Source organism: Lepisma saccharinum, chromosome 14, assembly GCF_977018435.1.
Source record: "Lepisma saccharinum chromosome 14, izLepSacc3.1, whole genome shotgun sequence".
NCBI classification, from domain to species: Eukaryota; Metazoa; Arthropoda; class Insecta; order Zygentoma; family Lepismatidae; genus Lepisma; species Lepisma saccharinum.
In genome coordinates, this window is record NC_139242.1 from 45625794 (window position 1) to 45643483 (window position 17690).

At 37.2% G+C, this 17690-nt stretch overlaps 1 protein-coding gene across 1 annotated transcript in view; it reads right to left on the reverse strand.

Annotated features, from left to right (window-relative positions):
• Window positions 1–14576, reverse strand: part of ecd (ecdysoneless cell cycle regulator) — a 48191-nt gene extending 33615 nt beyond the window's left edge. The window contains exons 1-5 of the mRNA XM_083135512.1: window positions 14302–14576; window positions 3927–4044; window positions 3493–3580; window positions 2025–2197; window positions 871–1012 (exon numbers count right to left, since the gene is read on the reverse strand). Of these exons, the coding sequence (XP_082991638.1) occupies window positions 871–1012; window positions 2025–2197; window positions 3493–3580; window positions 3927–4044; window positions 14302–14530 (750 nt within the window). The 5' untranslated portion in view covers window positions 14531–14576. The remainder of the gene's footprint in view (window positions 1–870; window positions 1013–2024; window positions 2198–3492; window positions 3581–3926; window positions 4045–14301) is intronic.
• Between the last annotated feature and the right edge of the window lie 3114 nt (window positions 14577–17690).

Consider the following 17690-nt stretch of genomic DNA (forward strand, 5'->3'; position numbering starts at 1 on the left):
TGCGTTAGCTCGGTCATTATGGTATTTGACTACCAAGCGAGAGACCTGGGATCCTGGCAGGGGAGACCAGGATTTTTTCCACCTGTTCAAGTGGCTCCGGAAGCGACCCAACATTGTATAAAGTGGGCACCTGGAGGAAAATCTGTGGGGTATAGGCAGCCAGGGGCATGGTGCTGATCACATCACCCACCCCATCTTCGGCCGAGATCAAGAAAGTGTGGGGCCTTAACTCCACACCTGCTATATGCCTTCACAGCATGGTGCAAAGCACAGGGGAGTACTTTACATTTTTTACTTTATGCACAGACAGGCTAATCGGGACTGGATCTACAGTTAACTATTTATTACAAGGCATCAACATTACCACAATGCCATCAAGGAGGTCCCGTAATGTTTGCAATTAAAAGAATAAACATAAATAAATAACTGCTATAAAATTGTATTTCTTGACTTAAGTGATTTTCCCCAAAGCATCCTACAATTTAACGTTTGTCTGGCATCATGTTAATTTGTAGTTTGCAATAAACAGGCATCATGTGGGCTTAATGGATTTGGGAAAACATATTTTATGGACCAAGTGTAACAGTGCTTCTGTACATCACACTCTGTTTCGAATTGGAATTCTAATTTTTTCCCTTGCATCAGAGGGTAGGGAGGTACACACAAACCCTTGAACCAATGAGTTTGGTTCAGTTACCATGTGAATGAGGTGTAGTATGCTCCTCTGTTTTCTACACTTCTGGAGCAGAAAAGTCTGGCTTGTTTCTTTCAGTGCTCATGTGATGCATAATCTTGGTTGGTAACATTAAGATTATTATATTAAGGCACTTGAATAAGTAATAATATTACAAATTCAACTGATTGACCTACCTTCATGTCCGCTGGATCCCTCTCGCAAAATGCCTGGACAGCTGGAGCTATGAGTGCAGGTTTCTGCTTGAGCAAAGCTGCCACATCAATAGGTACAAAGACGTGCGTATTTTGAAGACATTCCTTGATCTTCTTTGGATACCTAAAAATCAAAATGTGTTTTTAATTTTAAAAAAATAAACATGCCATATGTAGCAAGCATTACTTATGTCCTTCAGGGTTACTATATACCAGGAATAGTGTGTTATGAAAATTTTGACCATATGTTTTCAAAACACAAAATTTGAGAATATAAAGTGTTTCTTGAAGACCATGAATGATCTATTATTTTTAAAATAAATGTTTGTAACCAGGTGACTATGTATGACCTGCAAAAGAAAAAAAGCCAACGTCCATGGCATAGTGGTTACACAGCATGCTCCAATGGCAGGGATCACAGGTTTGAATCCTGGCCCAGGCATGGGTATTCCTTGTGAGCGTCCCTTCATCAATTTCATCATATGACCACTCATCCTAATCTTTGAAAAGTGGCAGAAATGCAACGTCAGGCATGACCAATTACTTACTTCTCCCCCCCCCCCCCTCCAGTTGGCTCTGATGATAGAGATGGAATGCTCATGAAGACAGTCTTTTGAAGCTTTTTATTATTGAGCTGTTGACGTGTTTGTGTCTTAACATGTGATTTGGTCAGATGAGACAATGTGCACCCCCATCATTACGTATTCACTGACTACCACGTGGGAGACCTAGGCTTGATTCCTGGGGTGGGTGATCTAGGTTGGAATTTTTCCGGCCTTGTGCCTGCTTAAACCGGTCCTGGGATTCACCCAGTCTCAAATCAATGGGTACCTGGGGCAACCTGTGGCAGGGGGGATAAAGGTAGCCAGAGCATGGTGCTGATCACATCACCTCCAACTCCAAAATGGCGGAGATCGTGAATGTGTGGGGCCCTACCTCCACATTTCCTAAATGTACCTTCATGTTACAGTGCTATATCTACAGGGAAGTTTACCTTTAGAATGAATGCCTTATGTAACCACTTGCTTATGCAGAAAACCAATTTCCAAATCGTCTACAAGGAGGCTTTCCTTCTACTGATTTCTGGTCACAAAAAAAAACATACATACATATATACAAACAAGAAGGCTACTTACTTGGCTATCCTGTTCTTTATACAACTCTGCACAAGTTCTGGTGCCATGGTGAGACTAGGATTTCTTTTCACTTCAGCTAAAGCTGCCGTAATGGGCACTTTCTTACTAGATGCAGGAGGCTGACTAGATTTAACATCATGCACCAAATGAATAGCACCATCACATACAAAAACCTGCAAATAATAGTCATAAATCAAAAATATTTTCAAGCATGAATTACTAAAATTGAAAATGACATCAACTGTAGCAGATGGAATGGCTCAATGGTCTCCCCTCTCTCATAATTTTCCTTTAGTGACTCATTTGTTTTATTTTACTTCGCTGTTCTGCCACTTTGGCTAATTGCAAAGATGAGAATAAGTGATGCTATGATGAAAGTGATTAAGGGACACTCACAAATAATGCCCAGGCTGGGATTAGAACCTGGGAACTCGGGCATTGTAGGGCATTGAGCTAACCACTTGGCATCTTGCTTTAGTGTGTATATTGTTGACAAAGATTAGAACTAAACCCAATACCACTTTGACCCTATACCAATACTCATACCGATTTTCACTGATAATGATACCGATGCTTGAAAATTGTAATAGTTAAATGTTGTTCAAAAAAATTATTAATATTAGTGAGTATTCCACTCCAATTATAACCACGAATTTACCACTGCTATCCTTTACAATATTTAAAAATTATCGGAGATTATGGTTGATTGAGTTGGTTTTAAGTCCACTTTATGCACAGTAAGGCAAATTGGGACTGGACCCAAATAAGGGGAAGTACATGCAAGAATGCACAAAACTATACTGTGGGTTTCAGATCATTTTCTCACTTGTTTATTATCAATCTTTTTCTACTATGGCAATGTTAGTACATTTTGAACTTCAATTTTCTGTCGGAACAATGGTAACGTTGTTGCCTTGTAATCAAGGGGTCCCATGTTTGATATCCAGTGGAGGCACATAGTGGCTCAGATCCCATTTTAAACTGTACGTCCAGTCCCAATTAGCCTTACTGTGGATAAAGGGGACTTAAAACACCAACCCAATTCAATTTTTTATCAGAAGTAGATTAATTTTCATGGAACCTGCTTTGTCATCTATGTTGCACTTGCAGCAGTCACTGGACTTGTCCAGTCAGCACATGTGCACATTTGTCAATTGTCATGATTAATGCAGATGAATTGTATTGGGTAATTGTGATGCAAAAGCCTGAAGTGATAAATATATCCCATGCCATTTATGTTGTTGTTGAATTGATGTAGGACTGGACCTACAATTTAAAGTGGAATCCGAACCACTATGTGCCTCCACTGGGTATTGAACTCGGGACCCCTTGATTACAAGGCGAAGACACAACTGTCACATCAGGGAGGGCATCCCATGCCTTTTATGAATACCAAAAAAGCATTATTTGTTTTATGTAAATGAAACATGAATGTATGCTTCAATATACAAACACAACACATACATACCCTGTTTTCACATGTTTCAGGATTTGCCCACTTAGGCAAATGATCTGCAGCTTCTATCAGAAGAAATTCACCATCAGAATCCACAACTCTGTAAAGGAAATAACCTATTTAAAAACTATTGAATCAGAAGGAAATTATGTTCATTTAACAAATCCTTTGGGGCCAGCTCCACCTAGTGGTGTTTAGAAGAGCTGGGAGAGCCAAGGTACGGCAAGTTAACCCCCTTCCCTTTGTCAAATTTAATTATTGATTTCATTAAAGAGTATGGACTTATATTAATGCCTTTGACAAAAATAACACATTATTACTACAGAAGGTGCAACAAATACATATTATGACAGTTGCACAAGGACAGCCAATAAATTTGTTGCAGCTAACCATAATAAAATAATATATAAATCTACTTTCTCAGATGAAATTCACAAAATACCTACCTTATTATCAATCCCTTAATTTGCCTGGAAAGTTTAAACAGGAGAAATACAATCAACCATTCATCTTCTATATTGTCCCCAAAGTGTGTGATCCCATGAATATGAGGACATGGTACATCTACAAAAAAGATAATTTCAATTGTACATTCTTACATAACACATGAAAAGTAAAGCTATAACTTGTTCATTGCAAGACATGACAGCACATAGGATGCATTCACGCATTCTCAGTCTCAACCATGGTGGGGATGATGTGATCACTATGCTCTGGCTGCCCCTCATCTCCCCACCAATGATTAGAGGCTGGGCATGCATCAGAGCCATTTTATGTAGAGACATTGTCAGAAAAATTCCAACCTGAGATCACCCATCCCTGGAAATACGTAGAACCCAGGTCCCCCTGTGTGACAGTCAGACCACTTTACCAACTGAATTAGTTTTGCATCTTTCCCCATTCTTCACGTTTCTACCACTTTTGGCTAATCACAACACTGAGCATGAATGTAAATTGATGAAACTGATTAAAGGACTCAAAACGACACATGCCTACACCAGTATATTTGAACCTGGGATCATTGGTGGCAAGAATGTCAAACCCAGCACCAATGAGCTCGGTCACTGAGGCAAGGGTGTGAATTAGAGAGTGGCTAAGGTAAAAAGAGATACATGTGCATTTTCCTCATCATATATAAAATTAAAATACATGTCACACATATGCTATATGTGATCACCAGGGCCCGGGACTTTATGTCCTATAAAAGTGTAAAATATGTATGTAAATATGTCTTAAAAATTGAAAAATATGTCAGAAAAATGAAGGAAAAAAATCAGTGAATCCCAAATATATGCAAAGCAGAACTTCCTTTTTTCATTTAGAATTCAATTCTGGGTTTTCCACTCAATATCAACAAAATTTGGATGATGTATTAAATGAAATTAGAATCTCTTTCATGTAGAATGCATGGAGAAACATTGGAAAAATTGTGGCGCTTACTGCACAATTATCCTCAGTTGCATTTACTATTCTGCCACATTTTACCTATTTGTTGGAAGTGTAATTTTCGAATTTATATACAACAAAAGGCAGAGTTTCAGAAAAAAATACTGTATTCAATCTGCATACAAAATCTTTGTTAAAACATGAGAAATATTTTTTTAAATTATCATACGTAGGCATATAAACGAAGAAAGTTCACAAATTTTTAATTTTACTAACCTCAAGCATTGCAGTGAGAAACGAAAATTCTCGTCAGGTTCTCTACCGTGAAACTTCGCCTGTTATCTACCAGCAGCGCTTTGTAGCGTGAGAATGTACGTCCCACGGAGCACGATGTAACTGGAGCAAACCTAAAAAATGCTACATCTGCAGGTGTCAAATCTTCCTCAACACTTTCCAGAGTTGATCTTCCGTCACCACTCACGACACCAGCGATGGTAGTGAAAATGCTGAATCCAGGATTGTTGTTCAAGATGGTTCTGAATTTCTCTCTAACCAAATCTGCTGTTTGCCCCCTCACTATTGACAATTTTGTTTTTACGTCTTCTATAATTTGAAGTGAGTCATGCACACTTAGACCATTTCTCTCCAATTGCTCAATGCACGACACGAGGAACGGTTACAAGTAACAGAATCCTATCGCGTGGAATACCTTCAGGAAATAGTATCTACATTGAGTTTTCAATGAAACTAGCGATTGTTGAATGGTTTACCTTCTCCAGCTGATCAACATGCACAAGGAATATTTCTCCTGCCTGTTCCGTTTCTAAAACACCCACCACAAGATTTGCCATGTAATGCCCGCAACAGTCTGTCGTTTTGTCCACTGATAGCCACAAGTTTTTATTCTTCACTTTGTCCCAGATGACACGTATAGTGTCACTGTATACATTTTCCACGTAGGCCTTCCTTAGCGTGGATTCGTGAGGAATTTCCCTGTCACAGTACTTCTGAAGAAACTTACGAAGTGTTGGTTCTCCCACCTTCCACAGAGGAATACCAGATGCGATGAATGCTTTGCACAGTTCCTGAGTGAAAGAAGACTGCCAACTGCCCTGGACTGACACCGCATGTGGAAGCAATGCCTGAGCTACCTTCGCTTTCTTCCTTTGCAAGTTTCTTATGTGCTTTGCCGTGTCTAGATGCTGCAACACTGAAGACCTCTTTGAGTATCCAACAGAAATATCACATAGCTTACAAAACAAAATCTTGTCATCTGTCGAGAAAACATCACTACCAAATTCTTTAACGTAACCTCTCAATTTGACCGAATCTGATTCCTTTACAGGAGGCATCATTCTGATACTATTGCGCCTCTCAATCGACCACTGATTCGAGATTGCCTCGTCAAACCATATTCACTTGGCATGAAAGAGAAGCCGCTGCGTTAACCAACACTTGCTCGAAGCATTGTTCTTACTTCTTATCGACAAACACAAATGTCCAGGTTCTTTTCTTGACGTCGGTCTCCTTTTTGCATTATTTGTAAAATCAAAGTCTGCCGACTTAAGTGCGTTACTGTCAGTTTTTTTAATTGTTGTAAAATGGAAAAAAGAAGGTCATACAACAGTTCAAATTCGTTTCGTTTCTCGCTGGCGATTCTCGTCAATGCGTACAACAATGTAGGGCAAAGTTCGTTCACATCATCCAAGCTCAGACAATAACGCAGATGCATGGACACCCGGAGCTGGGCAAGAGGTCGCTTTCCCTCCTCCAGGAAAAAATCCAGCAGGCGTGCCTGCACAGAGGTGTCATGGATGTTTTCAGTTTCGAGTCTCAAAATAAAGATCCGGATATATATGTTAAATAATTATTTGTATGTAGAAAAATTAGGAAATTATAGATAGCTAAATATGTCATCCTGCCTGAAAAGGGAATAAATATGTTGTGAAAATAAAAAAATCGTAAAATATGTCAAATTATGTCCTATCAAATTTGCTAATTTCAGATTATTATCACCAGATACGTCGAGATCTAACTCTGGAATTTGATCCCACGATATATAAAAAATGACCTGGGGCATTTCAGTGTACAGTTAATGAGATAGTTAAGTATAAATTAGATGTAGTAGCTGTCCAGGAAGTTATGTGGCCAGGAGAAGGGAATTGTAAAACTAAAAATTATACTTTTCTCTATGGTGGTACTGAAAATCATAATTTTGGAACAGGCTTTTTCATAAATAATAGAATTATCTCTGCTCTTAAAACAGTAGAAATTATTAATGATAGGATATCATATGCAGTTTTACAGGGTAGGTGGTGTAAAATTATTTTAATAAACATACATGCTCCAACGGAAGATAAAGATGATAATACTAAAGATGATTTTTATACAGAGTTAGAACAGGTCTTTGATAAATTTTCTCAGTATGATATGAAAATTCTGTTAGGTGACTGTAATGCACAGATTGGCAAAGAAGAGACATTTAAACCCACGATTGGTAAAGAAAGTCTTCATGAATTTAGTAATGATAATGGTATAAGATTGATAACTTTTGCAACCTCAAAAGAATTTAATTGTGAAAAGTATCACTTTTAAACATAAAGATATCCATAAATATACCTGGTCTTCTCCAGATGGTAAAACTCATAATCAGATAGATCATATTCTCATTGATAAGAGAAGGCATACTAGTATAATTGACGTTCGTACACATAGAGGTGCTGACTGTGCCAGTGAACATTATTTAGTAATTGCTAAATTAAGAGAAAGACTCTCAGTGATAAATCATAAGCAACAAAATCTAAAAGTTCTAAAATTTGATACAGGAAAGTTTATTGATGAAAGAATTAAGAAAGATTACCAAATTAAACTGTCAAATAGATTTGATGTTTTGCAGGATTTAAATGATGATGAAAATATAAATGAAACAGACGTAAATAAGAATTGGGAGAACATACGTAATGCAATAGAATCAGCAGCTAAAGAAAGTATAGGATACCATAAACCGAGAAAAAGTAAGCCATGGTTTGATAATGAATGTCATAATCTAATAGAAATAAGAAATCAGGCTAGACTTAGGTGGTAAAATAACTCTGATGATACAAATCTAAACAATTATAATAGAATAAAGCGAGAAGTTAATCGCACGTTTAGAAGTAAAAAAAGAGATTACTTGAAAAGCAAAATTTACGAAATTGAAACAAACAGCAAAAATAAAAATATCAGAGATTTATATAAACGTGTAAATGAGTTTAGAAAGGGGTGGCAACCTAAAGTAAACTTGATAAAAGATAAAGACGGTGATTTTCTAGCTGACCCAGGCGATAAATGAAGTACACACAGCAGAACCTTTAGTTCCAGAACCTAACTTGACTGAAGTTAAAGATGCTATTAAAAGGCTAAAGAATAACAAAGCACCTGGCATTGATTTAATACCAGCTGAGTTAATTAAATATGGTGGAATTTCTTTAATATGTCAAATTCATAAATTAATTTGTTTAATATGGAATAAAGAAGAAATCCCTCAACAGTGGAAAGAATCCATAATTGTTCCTGTGTTTAAAAAAGGTGATAAAATGAACTGCAATAATTACCGTGGAATTTCTCTACTCTCAACAACATACAAAATATTGTCTAACATTCTTTTAACAAGACCAACACCATATGCTAATGAAATTATAGGTGATTATCAATGTGGATTTAAATGTAACAGATCAACTACAGATCAAATTTTTCACATCAGACAGACACTTGAAAAAAAGTGGGAATATAATCAAAATGTCCATCAGCTATTCATTGATTTCAAAAAAGCATATGATTCGGTCAAAAAAGATAAAGTATATAATATATTACTAGAGTTTGGAATACCTAAGAAGCTTGTTAGTATGATAAAAATATGCACCAGTGAAACAAAGTAAAATTCGTGTGGGTATTAATATGTCTGACAAATTTACAATTCATGATGGGTTAAAACAAGGAGATGCATTATCTCCATTGCTCTTTAATTTTGCCTTAGAATATGCTGTTAAGAAGGTAAAAGAAACTAAAGAAGGACTAAAATTAAATGGTGTGACTCAGTTGTTAGCATATGCAGATGATGTAGACTTACTGGGGGATGATGTGAATACAATTAAGAATAATGCTAAAATATTTTTCAAAACTGCTAAAGAGATAGGTTTGGAAGTTAACAAAGAGAAAACTAAATATATGCTTACATTTCGAAAGCAAGTGTTAGGTAATAATCAAAATCTAATTATTGATAAAAACTTGTTTCAATCAGTTTCCAAATTCAAATACTTAGGAGTAATATTAACAAATGAAAATTATATTAAAGAGGAAATAAAAAGTAGGCTTAATTCAGGAAATGCATGTTACTTCTCTCTTCATAAACTTTTGTCTTCTCGTTTAACATCTAAGAAACTAAAAGTTAAAATATACAAAACAGTAATTTTGCCTGTAGTATTATATGGATGTGAAACTTGGTCCCTTACATTGAAAGAGGAACATAAATTGAGAGTATTTGAAAATAAGATCCTTAGGAAAATCTTTGGACCTAAAAAGGATGAGGAGTCAGGTGAGTGGAGGTTACATAATTTAGAACTGCATAATTTGTATTCATGTCCAGATATTATTAGAATAATTAAATCAAGAAGACTTAGGTGGGCAGGTCATGTGGCACGAATGGGAGAGGAAAGAGGAGTTTACAGGATTCTTGTTGGGAAACCTGATGGTAAGAGACCTGTAGGAAGCCCAAGACGAAGATGGAGGGACAACGTTCAGATGGACCTAAGGGAAATCGGTAGGGATGGAAAAGAGTATATAGATCTTGCTCAAGATAGGGAAAGATGGAAGGCCTGTGTTGTTGCAGCCATGAACCTTCGGGTTTAAGAAGGCTAGAGAGTTAGTTAGTTAGATATATAAAAAATATGTTATAACAAAGTCCCGGGCCCTAGTGATCACTGATCACAGTTCAGGTATTTACAAAGGGTTACCAGACCTCCTCTTTTACCCAAACATGTCCTCTTTTTTGGGTCTTAAAAATGGTCTGAGCAGGTTTTTAGGAAAATAGTGAAATGTTCTCTATTGGGGTTATAGAGAACTGCTTTAACTTTAAGATTTGTAACAAAATTTTATATTTGTAAATAATTGTTAATATTGTTTCCGTGTTCAACTTCAAAGTAAGGAAATACAACACACTCAGTTGCAAGCGGAAACACAAGAAACATTTCTTCCAACAAATAATTTTGAATTTGAATTAAAATATTTGGGTGTGTCAGCACTTAGGCTATTTTGCACCCGTCACACTATACGGGGTCCAGCCACTTATCATAACAAAAATAAAAGCATGTCTGAAAACTAAAATTTTCTTACCTTGGTTGAAAGCTGAGGTTAAAAAGGGCACTCAGCACAAATAAGAACAAAACACAGGACGGCACGGAATTATACTGGCCATGGGGCCAGTCACCAGAGCCTCGTTAGTTTGCAGTCCAGGGTGTACTATGCGGGAGTGAAGTTGACTATTGGGTGCACTATGTGGAAGGAGCACCCCTTACACCCCACTTCCAACAAAGAATGAATGTGCAGTTCATTATTAAATAATATTCTCCATTCCCATGATTCTTCCTCTCTTTTAGGTCCAAATATTCTCCTAAGTTCTTTTTTTTTCAAAAACTCTTTAATTCATGTTCTTCACTTAAACTTAGCGACCAAGTTTTACAACCTTATAACACTACCGGCAAGAAAAAAAAAATATTAGAATATTCAGACATTTGCCTGTAATGAGACATATTAATAGCCCCTCTAGTTGGCTGCACTTTTTGACTCGATTTTACTCTCCTTGCACCAAAGCGTCTAGTTGGTTGAACGGTGCAACACCGAGTCGTCTGCACCATCTGCACTACCTTTCGGACTGGTGTATGTTTGGTGTATGGTCACGTGGTGCATGCTAACTAATCAAATGACCGTTTAAAGCAGCAGACAGGCATTTGTTGAATCTTTTCAACTTGTTGGTTGAACATAATTTCCTTGCACCATTCTCACACTGGATACACCTGCACTGCACAGTGCAGCCAACTAGATGGGGCTATTAGTTGCATGGAAACGGTGTAAAATTATTTTACAGAGGTGTGATCTACAAGCTCAGCAAAACAGTAGTAAACACACTTTTGTTCGAAGTGCTGCATCTAAAAATGTCCTCTCTTTTAAAGTTTGTCATCTGGCAACCCTATATTTACAACACTGACTTCATAACACATAGCTGTCTGAAACATTCTCTTTTTACACTGGAAACTTGTAAACATGCTGGATATGTAGGAAAGTGTGGTTATAGCGATACAAGCATCAAGCCTAATCCATCTAACCTACTCGCTAAAGCAAACAAGAATGAGATGGGAGCATCGTTCTACATTTACAAAAGCAGTAGGTAACGGTGCGATCTTGCACAAAGGAATTTCTTCATTTTCACAGGAGAAAGTACTTACAAATTGAGTTTCTATACATTGTTGAAAGGTCGTGGATGTATTTTTCCATTGTTCAATATATTTTACCACAAATACATGTATATTTCAAGAAAACTATGCTTGCCTAACCTAACCAAACCTAACCTTGCCGGAAATTGTTCGTGGGCTATCCATCAATGGTTTTTTGGGGTTTGAACCCGGGAAAAATCCGAAAATCAGTAACACCAAAGTAGTAGTACTGTTAATGTGATAAATTGAAGTTATTTTGGTAAATGACTGTTATATCGGAGACACATTTCTATCGGATATTTTCAGTTTCAAATGGTTCGTACTTACCAATTGCATATTGCGGAATATAGTTGAAAGTGCCATTATGCTTTTTACACGAAAATAACTTCCATTTTTCATATTACGAGTAATTCTTTTGGGTCCTTTCTTCCGTTGCGGAACATACAATATGGCGCGCACAGGTGTGGATCATCGCACGTCGTGCTTGTGTTTTGTCGATTTGGAGTGGGTATGCAGTGTTTCAACCTTCTTAACCGAAAAATACCTACTTTCATGTTCATTATGTCATCACAAACCATTGACGGATAGCCCCAAAAACCATTCACGATAGCCCCAAAAAACATTCACGATAACTCCAAAAACCATTCACGATAGCCCCATGAACCATTTCCGGCAAGGTTAGGTTAGGTAAGCATAGTTAAAAAAATAAAAAAAAAATCTGGTAAAAAAAGGCACGTTTGGAAACACTAGCGAGACCATGTGACTTTCGACGCTCCAGCCATCTGTAGGTACATAATGGAAACAACGGCATAATGTTGTCGCTTTGCACAAAATGCAAGTTTATTATATCCAAAGTGCTTATTTCTTGTTGTGCAGCATTCTACGGTGAGAAAATACCTCCACAAACTTTCAAAATACTACAGAAACTCATTTCCGTAAGTTGTTTCGGAACGACTTGAGACGACCGGACCCCTCTCCGATTTTCGGAGCGAATTTACAATATAGAGAAAGTCTCCAATTTTGTTAAATTTTCGGTATGCTAACTAATTTTGACCTCCTAATCACGAATCTGTTGAAAGAAACCGTGGGTCACGTCTGAAAATTTGAAAAAAAGCCAATTGAATTTTTTATATATATAGGTGTATATGCGTAGTTTTACGAACAAAAATGTAATATCCTGTCATTGTGTCCAACCACGCCGTTGTTTTACAAGAAAATGATTTATGATGTTCAATTCTAGTACGATCCCTATTTATTCGATGAATTTAGGGGTGAAATGAGTGCTAATGGAACCTAACCTAACAGGCCTAACCTAACCTCGTGTGAATGGTTCGTGGGGCTAACGTCAATGGTTTGTGGGGCTACCCGTGGATGGTTTTTGTGGCTTACGTCAATGGTTTGTGGGGCTACCCGTGGATGTTTTTTGGTGCTAACGAACAATTTTTCATCAAAATGTATAATTTCCAGACGTGACCCCCGGTTTTTTTTACAACAGATTAGTTATTAGGAGGCCAAAATTAGTTAGTATACCGAAAATTAACGAAATTGGAGACTTTCTTTATATTGTACATTCTAGCCCGATTTTCTTCATATTTGGCATACTCACTAATTGAGGCCTCCTAATCCCGAATCTGAAGTTAAAATTTGTCGGAAACGTCTAGAAATGGTACGGTACTACTTTACTATACCTGAGACACCTGGGAATAATTTCTTTTGCACTTTTTTACATTGCTAATGTACTATTCTGCATTCCGGAACACTTATTAAGGTGAAATAATTTAATTTGTTAGGAAAGTAATGTATATTTCTTACATTTACGAGTACTTACTGTTCTTGTTTATTTCCACACACAACATGGCGATAGCTTACCGTTGATCGTTCCTTGCGCCAGAAAAACCATTGACGTTAGCCCAAAAATTCACGATAGCCCCACAAACCATCACGGGGACGAGGTATGCCTACTAGGTTAGGTTAGGCCTGTTAGGTTTGGTTCCATTAGCACTCCTTTCGTTCAATTTAGCATATACTAACAATACAAGAGCGTATTGTGCTCTCATGCAGGAAGCAAATGGCAGCAGCAGCAATAGCGCGTCGGAAAAAGATTTTTGTACAAAACCACATGCATTCGCATTAAAATGAATCAAAATTACATTCCCGAACATCAACAACGCTACAGAAAATGATTTGCGTAAGTACTTTCTCCTGTAAATTTGAAGAAATCTGTCTCAGGTATAGTAAAGTGTTACCCTAGAGGTAGGAAACCGTCGATTTTCGAGATTTTTGTTTTTCCACAAGCAAATATATATATATTCCTGATACTACCATGACACCAAATTTTAACTATGTTTGCCTAACCTAACTGAAACTAACCTAACCATGTGCCAACGGTTCGTGGAGCTAGCGTCAATGGTTCGCATTTATTTGCAATTTCTAGATCCTGATACTACAATGACACGAAATTTTAACTATGTTTGCCTAACCTAACCGAAACTAACCTAACCAGATGCCAATGGTTTGTGGGGCTAGCGCCAATGGTTCGTGAGGCTAGCATCAATGGTTTGCAATTTCTAGACGTTTTCGACAAATTTTAACTTCAGATTCGTGATTAGGAGGCCTCAATTAGTGACTATGTCACATATGAAGAAAATCGGAGAGGGGTCCGGTCATCTCAAGTCATACCGAAAGAAACTAGTGAAAAGTGTTTGTGAGAGATCTCACCAGTACCTAGGAAATGTGTATCACAATGATATAAGGAATTCATAAGAGGAAGTTCTCAAGATAACTAGTACAAAGGCTTGTAAAAAGACCATGCTATTCTCCCTTGGGGAAAGCTACGAACGCAACATTTCCCAATTTTCACAGAGGAGCGTTAACAACTATACGAACAATTTTAGCACATTTTAAAATTAAAACACATTAAATATCGTGCACATGGACTATAATAAGACATAACAGTATTTACACGCACCTCTTCCGGTTTCGTGGGGTGTATTATATGTAACTATTTTGAAATTGATGGATTCTTTGTGCCAAATATAATCTTGAGTGTAATTTGTAACAATGGCATGAATGAAACACAACAAAGAATTTAATTTTTCTAGTGCTCCAAACTCTTCACTTGGCGTTTCGTCTATAAATTCATTGGAGAAAAGATAATATTCAACAAAATCTTCCCCATTATTAATATTTTGCTCCATTTCCGTAATGTACGACACCAACCACCATACTCCTAACTTATCCGTTTCTTTTCTTCTGATTTGAAAAACAATCAAAATATACAAAATAGTCTGTGGAAGTTTAAGTTCGAAAATTCCTTCTTTGTTGGATGTGATGGGTGGGAAATGTTTGCCATTTGCATTTCCCGACAGGATGGATGCAGAGGCGCAACCACGAATTTATGTCTGGGAGGGGGCAAGTACCAGGATAAACATACCAATAATGATAATAATAATAATCATTATTTTAATAATAATTATTATTATATTATTATTATTGTTATTATTATTGATTTCTTTTTTTTACTTCGCTTCTTGTGACACTTTTGGCTAATGGTCAAAGCAAACTAGGTGGCAGCAGACCTGTTGAGTCCCCACGCTTTTGATCGGCAATTGTTCTCCCATTTAAATACATGGGAAATTTGATGCCGAAAGTGCTGCTATTACATTAAATTGCAAGTTTAATATCATCTTAACCTCAACATGATAGTTGAATAATCAGTGCTGTCTAATTAAGACTTTTGAAAAGACGATCGTCAACAACAGAAAAGATATCGGAACTCAAAAAAGCCTTAAAATTTGCACAGCTCTTTCTTACGTCACTTGCAATTTTGACAATTTAAGTGATCTATTGTTGAGGATCCGGTCAAGAATAATGCATAATTATTTTTATAGTTGTTTTTAATAACTGACTTTTTTTCACGTGATATTATACTTTTCCACGTAGCTAGTAAATATGGGCCTTTGTATTATATATACACATATTTATCGTCAAGAATAGTTATTACAAAAAAAAATTTTTTCTTGTTTCATGTCTCGCAACCTCTAGGGCTATATTACTTACAGGAATATAATTTAAAAATTGTTGTTATCAAGAAAAAGAAGGACGAAAATGCGAGGAGAGAATATCTGTTTCATCCAATGAAAACATACGTTAATATCAAATTATCGGATAGGGCGAAATGTCAGACAGGAATAATATATATCATGCGTTTACGCACTTAATACATTTTTCTTTGTAATTCTGGGAGTTTCTTCGATTCCTACCCGCCGTTGAATTACACATGCTCGCAGCCAGAGAAGAAGCAAAGCATAGTGTAAAGATTTAATTTTTTGTATTTTCGACCCATGGCAGGTAGAGACGACCCAAATGACGTCAAGTTTAGTGTTCTTTGTGCATAAACGTACTATATTTAGCTCGTTTTCGCAACCATTCCGTTGCGCCTTAATATATTAATTTTTAGGTTCAGGAGAATGTAATTTTCGTAAACTTATTACTGGCTACATAATCTTTAACTTTGCTAAACCCATTTTTATTATCGATTTACACGAGAAATTCTTACCTTCATTGAAAATAACGTTTGAATAGCCATCCGATCGCGTTTCAATGTAAAGCCTAGGGTAACAAAATGACGAAAAAAATTATTTAAGGATGCAACTGGCGCCGCCACCGGAAAAGTTTGACAATGAACAGCCCCGATGAACACTCGCAAACATCCATGCCCAAGCTGTGATTCGAACCCGGGACCAACATTATTATTATTATTATTATTATTAGTAGTAGTAGTAGTAGTAATAGTATCAAAGACGTTATTACCCTCGTAAATTATGCAAAAAGGGGTAGAAGTTGGTGCTAAAGCATTTGTGTTGGAACAAACGATTTGAATTATTATTTTTTGAAAAGGTTCAATTTCACATTAATAATGGAAAACAAGCACATGAACTATTTTTGAAAGACGAGAAAATTATTTATAAATGCATTCCAAATATAATTCTTCTTTACATTAACATACATAACATTAATGCACGATATGTTTCACATATATGCAAATGCAACATGAAGCGACGTGGACACTAAATTGGGTACGTATTCAATGTTTCTTTAATATACATATTATATAAAACATGTATTATTTAAATACAAGGTGTACAACTTTGCTTCCGCCGTTTTTCCCCAAAAATATGACGCTGGAATGAACAACATTGCTTACCCAAGCATTATTCAAAGTATTGTCCATCGCTGGCCACTACTTTCTCCCATCTTTCGGGCAGCGTACGAATGGCGCGTCTAAAAAATTGTTCATCTTTGGAGGCGATCCACGAATCGATCCACTTTTTGACTTCTTCATAAGATCGGAAATGTTGGTCAGCCAGTTCATGAGCCATTGATCTAAACAGGTGATAATCAGAGGGAGCGATGTCTGGAGAATAAGGCGGGTGGGGTAGGACGTCCCATCTTAATGTTTCCAAGTACGTTTTCACCACTTTGGCAACGTGGGGTCGTGCGTTGTCATGCTGAATCATACCCATGGCTTTCAGACGTTTTGAAATGGCTTGCTGTGTCACTCCCAATGATCGTGCCAATTCTTCTTGAGTTTGTCGCGAGTCTTCACTCAGCAATGTCTCCAATTCTGCATCTTCGAAAACTTTCTGTCTTCCACCACTATGCCGGTCTTCGACGTTAAAGTCACCGTTCTTGAAGCGTTGAAACTACTCACGACAGGTTCTCTCACTTATAGCGTCCTCACCATACGTAGTGGAGAGCATTCGATGAGCCTCAGCCGCAGTTTTCTTCATATTGAAACAAGAAAGTAGAACCTCCCGCAAATGGCGAGAATTTGGCTCGTACACTGACATTTTCAATCGCGAACAACTTCACGATGCACACACCACTCGACTAATGTTTGAATGGGGTTATCTTGACAGAGGTCCAAGCTAACTGCGTGACGTCTGCGATCTGCTTCTTTCGACCGCTACTTCCTGTTGTTGCCACCTGTCGGAAAACGGCGGAAGCAAAGTTGTACACCTTATACATTACACAACCAATTCATCCATATCAAAATAAACCAACAGAAAAAATTACATAAATTGTCAGCCGGCCCCCGTGGTGGAGTGGTTAGCACATCGCGCTACTACGCCAGGGCATGGGCGGAGTTTGAGCTTTTGCTTTGGGAGGGCAGACTCTGGAGAAGCATATGATGTACAGTGGATATTACAGAACAAATTGTCCATCACCATGTTCGTGCACTTTATTTGACCCAATAAGAGCTTCAAGAATTAAAAGAAAACTCAAAACAAGCTGTTGGCAACTTCTGCACCAGCATGCATAAAAATCCATCGCTTAAAAACACATACGATGTAA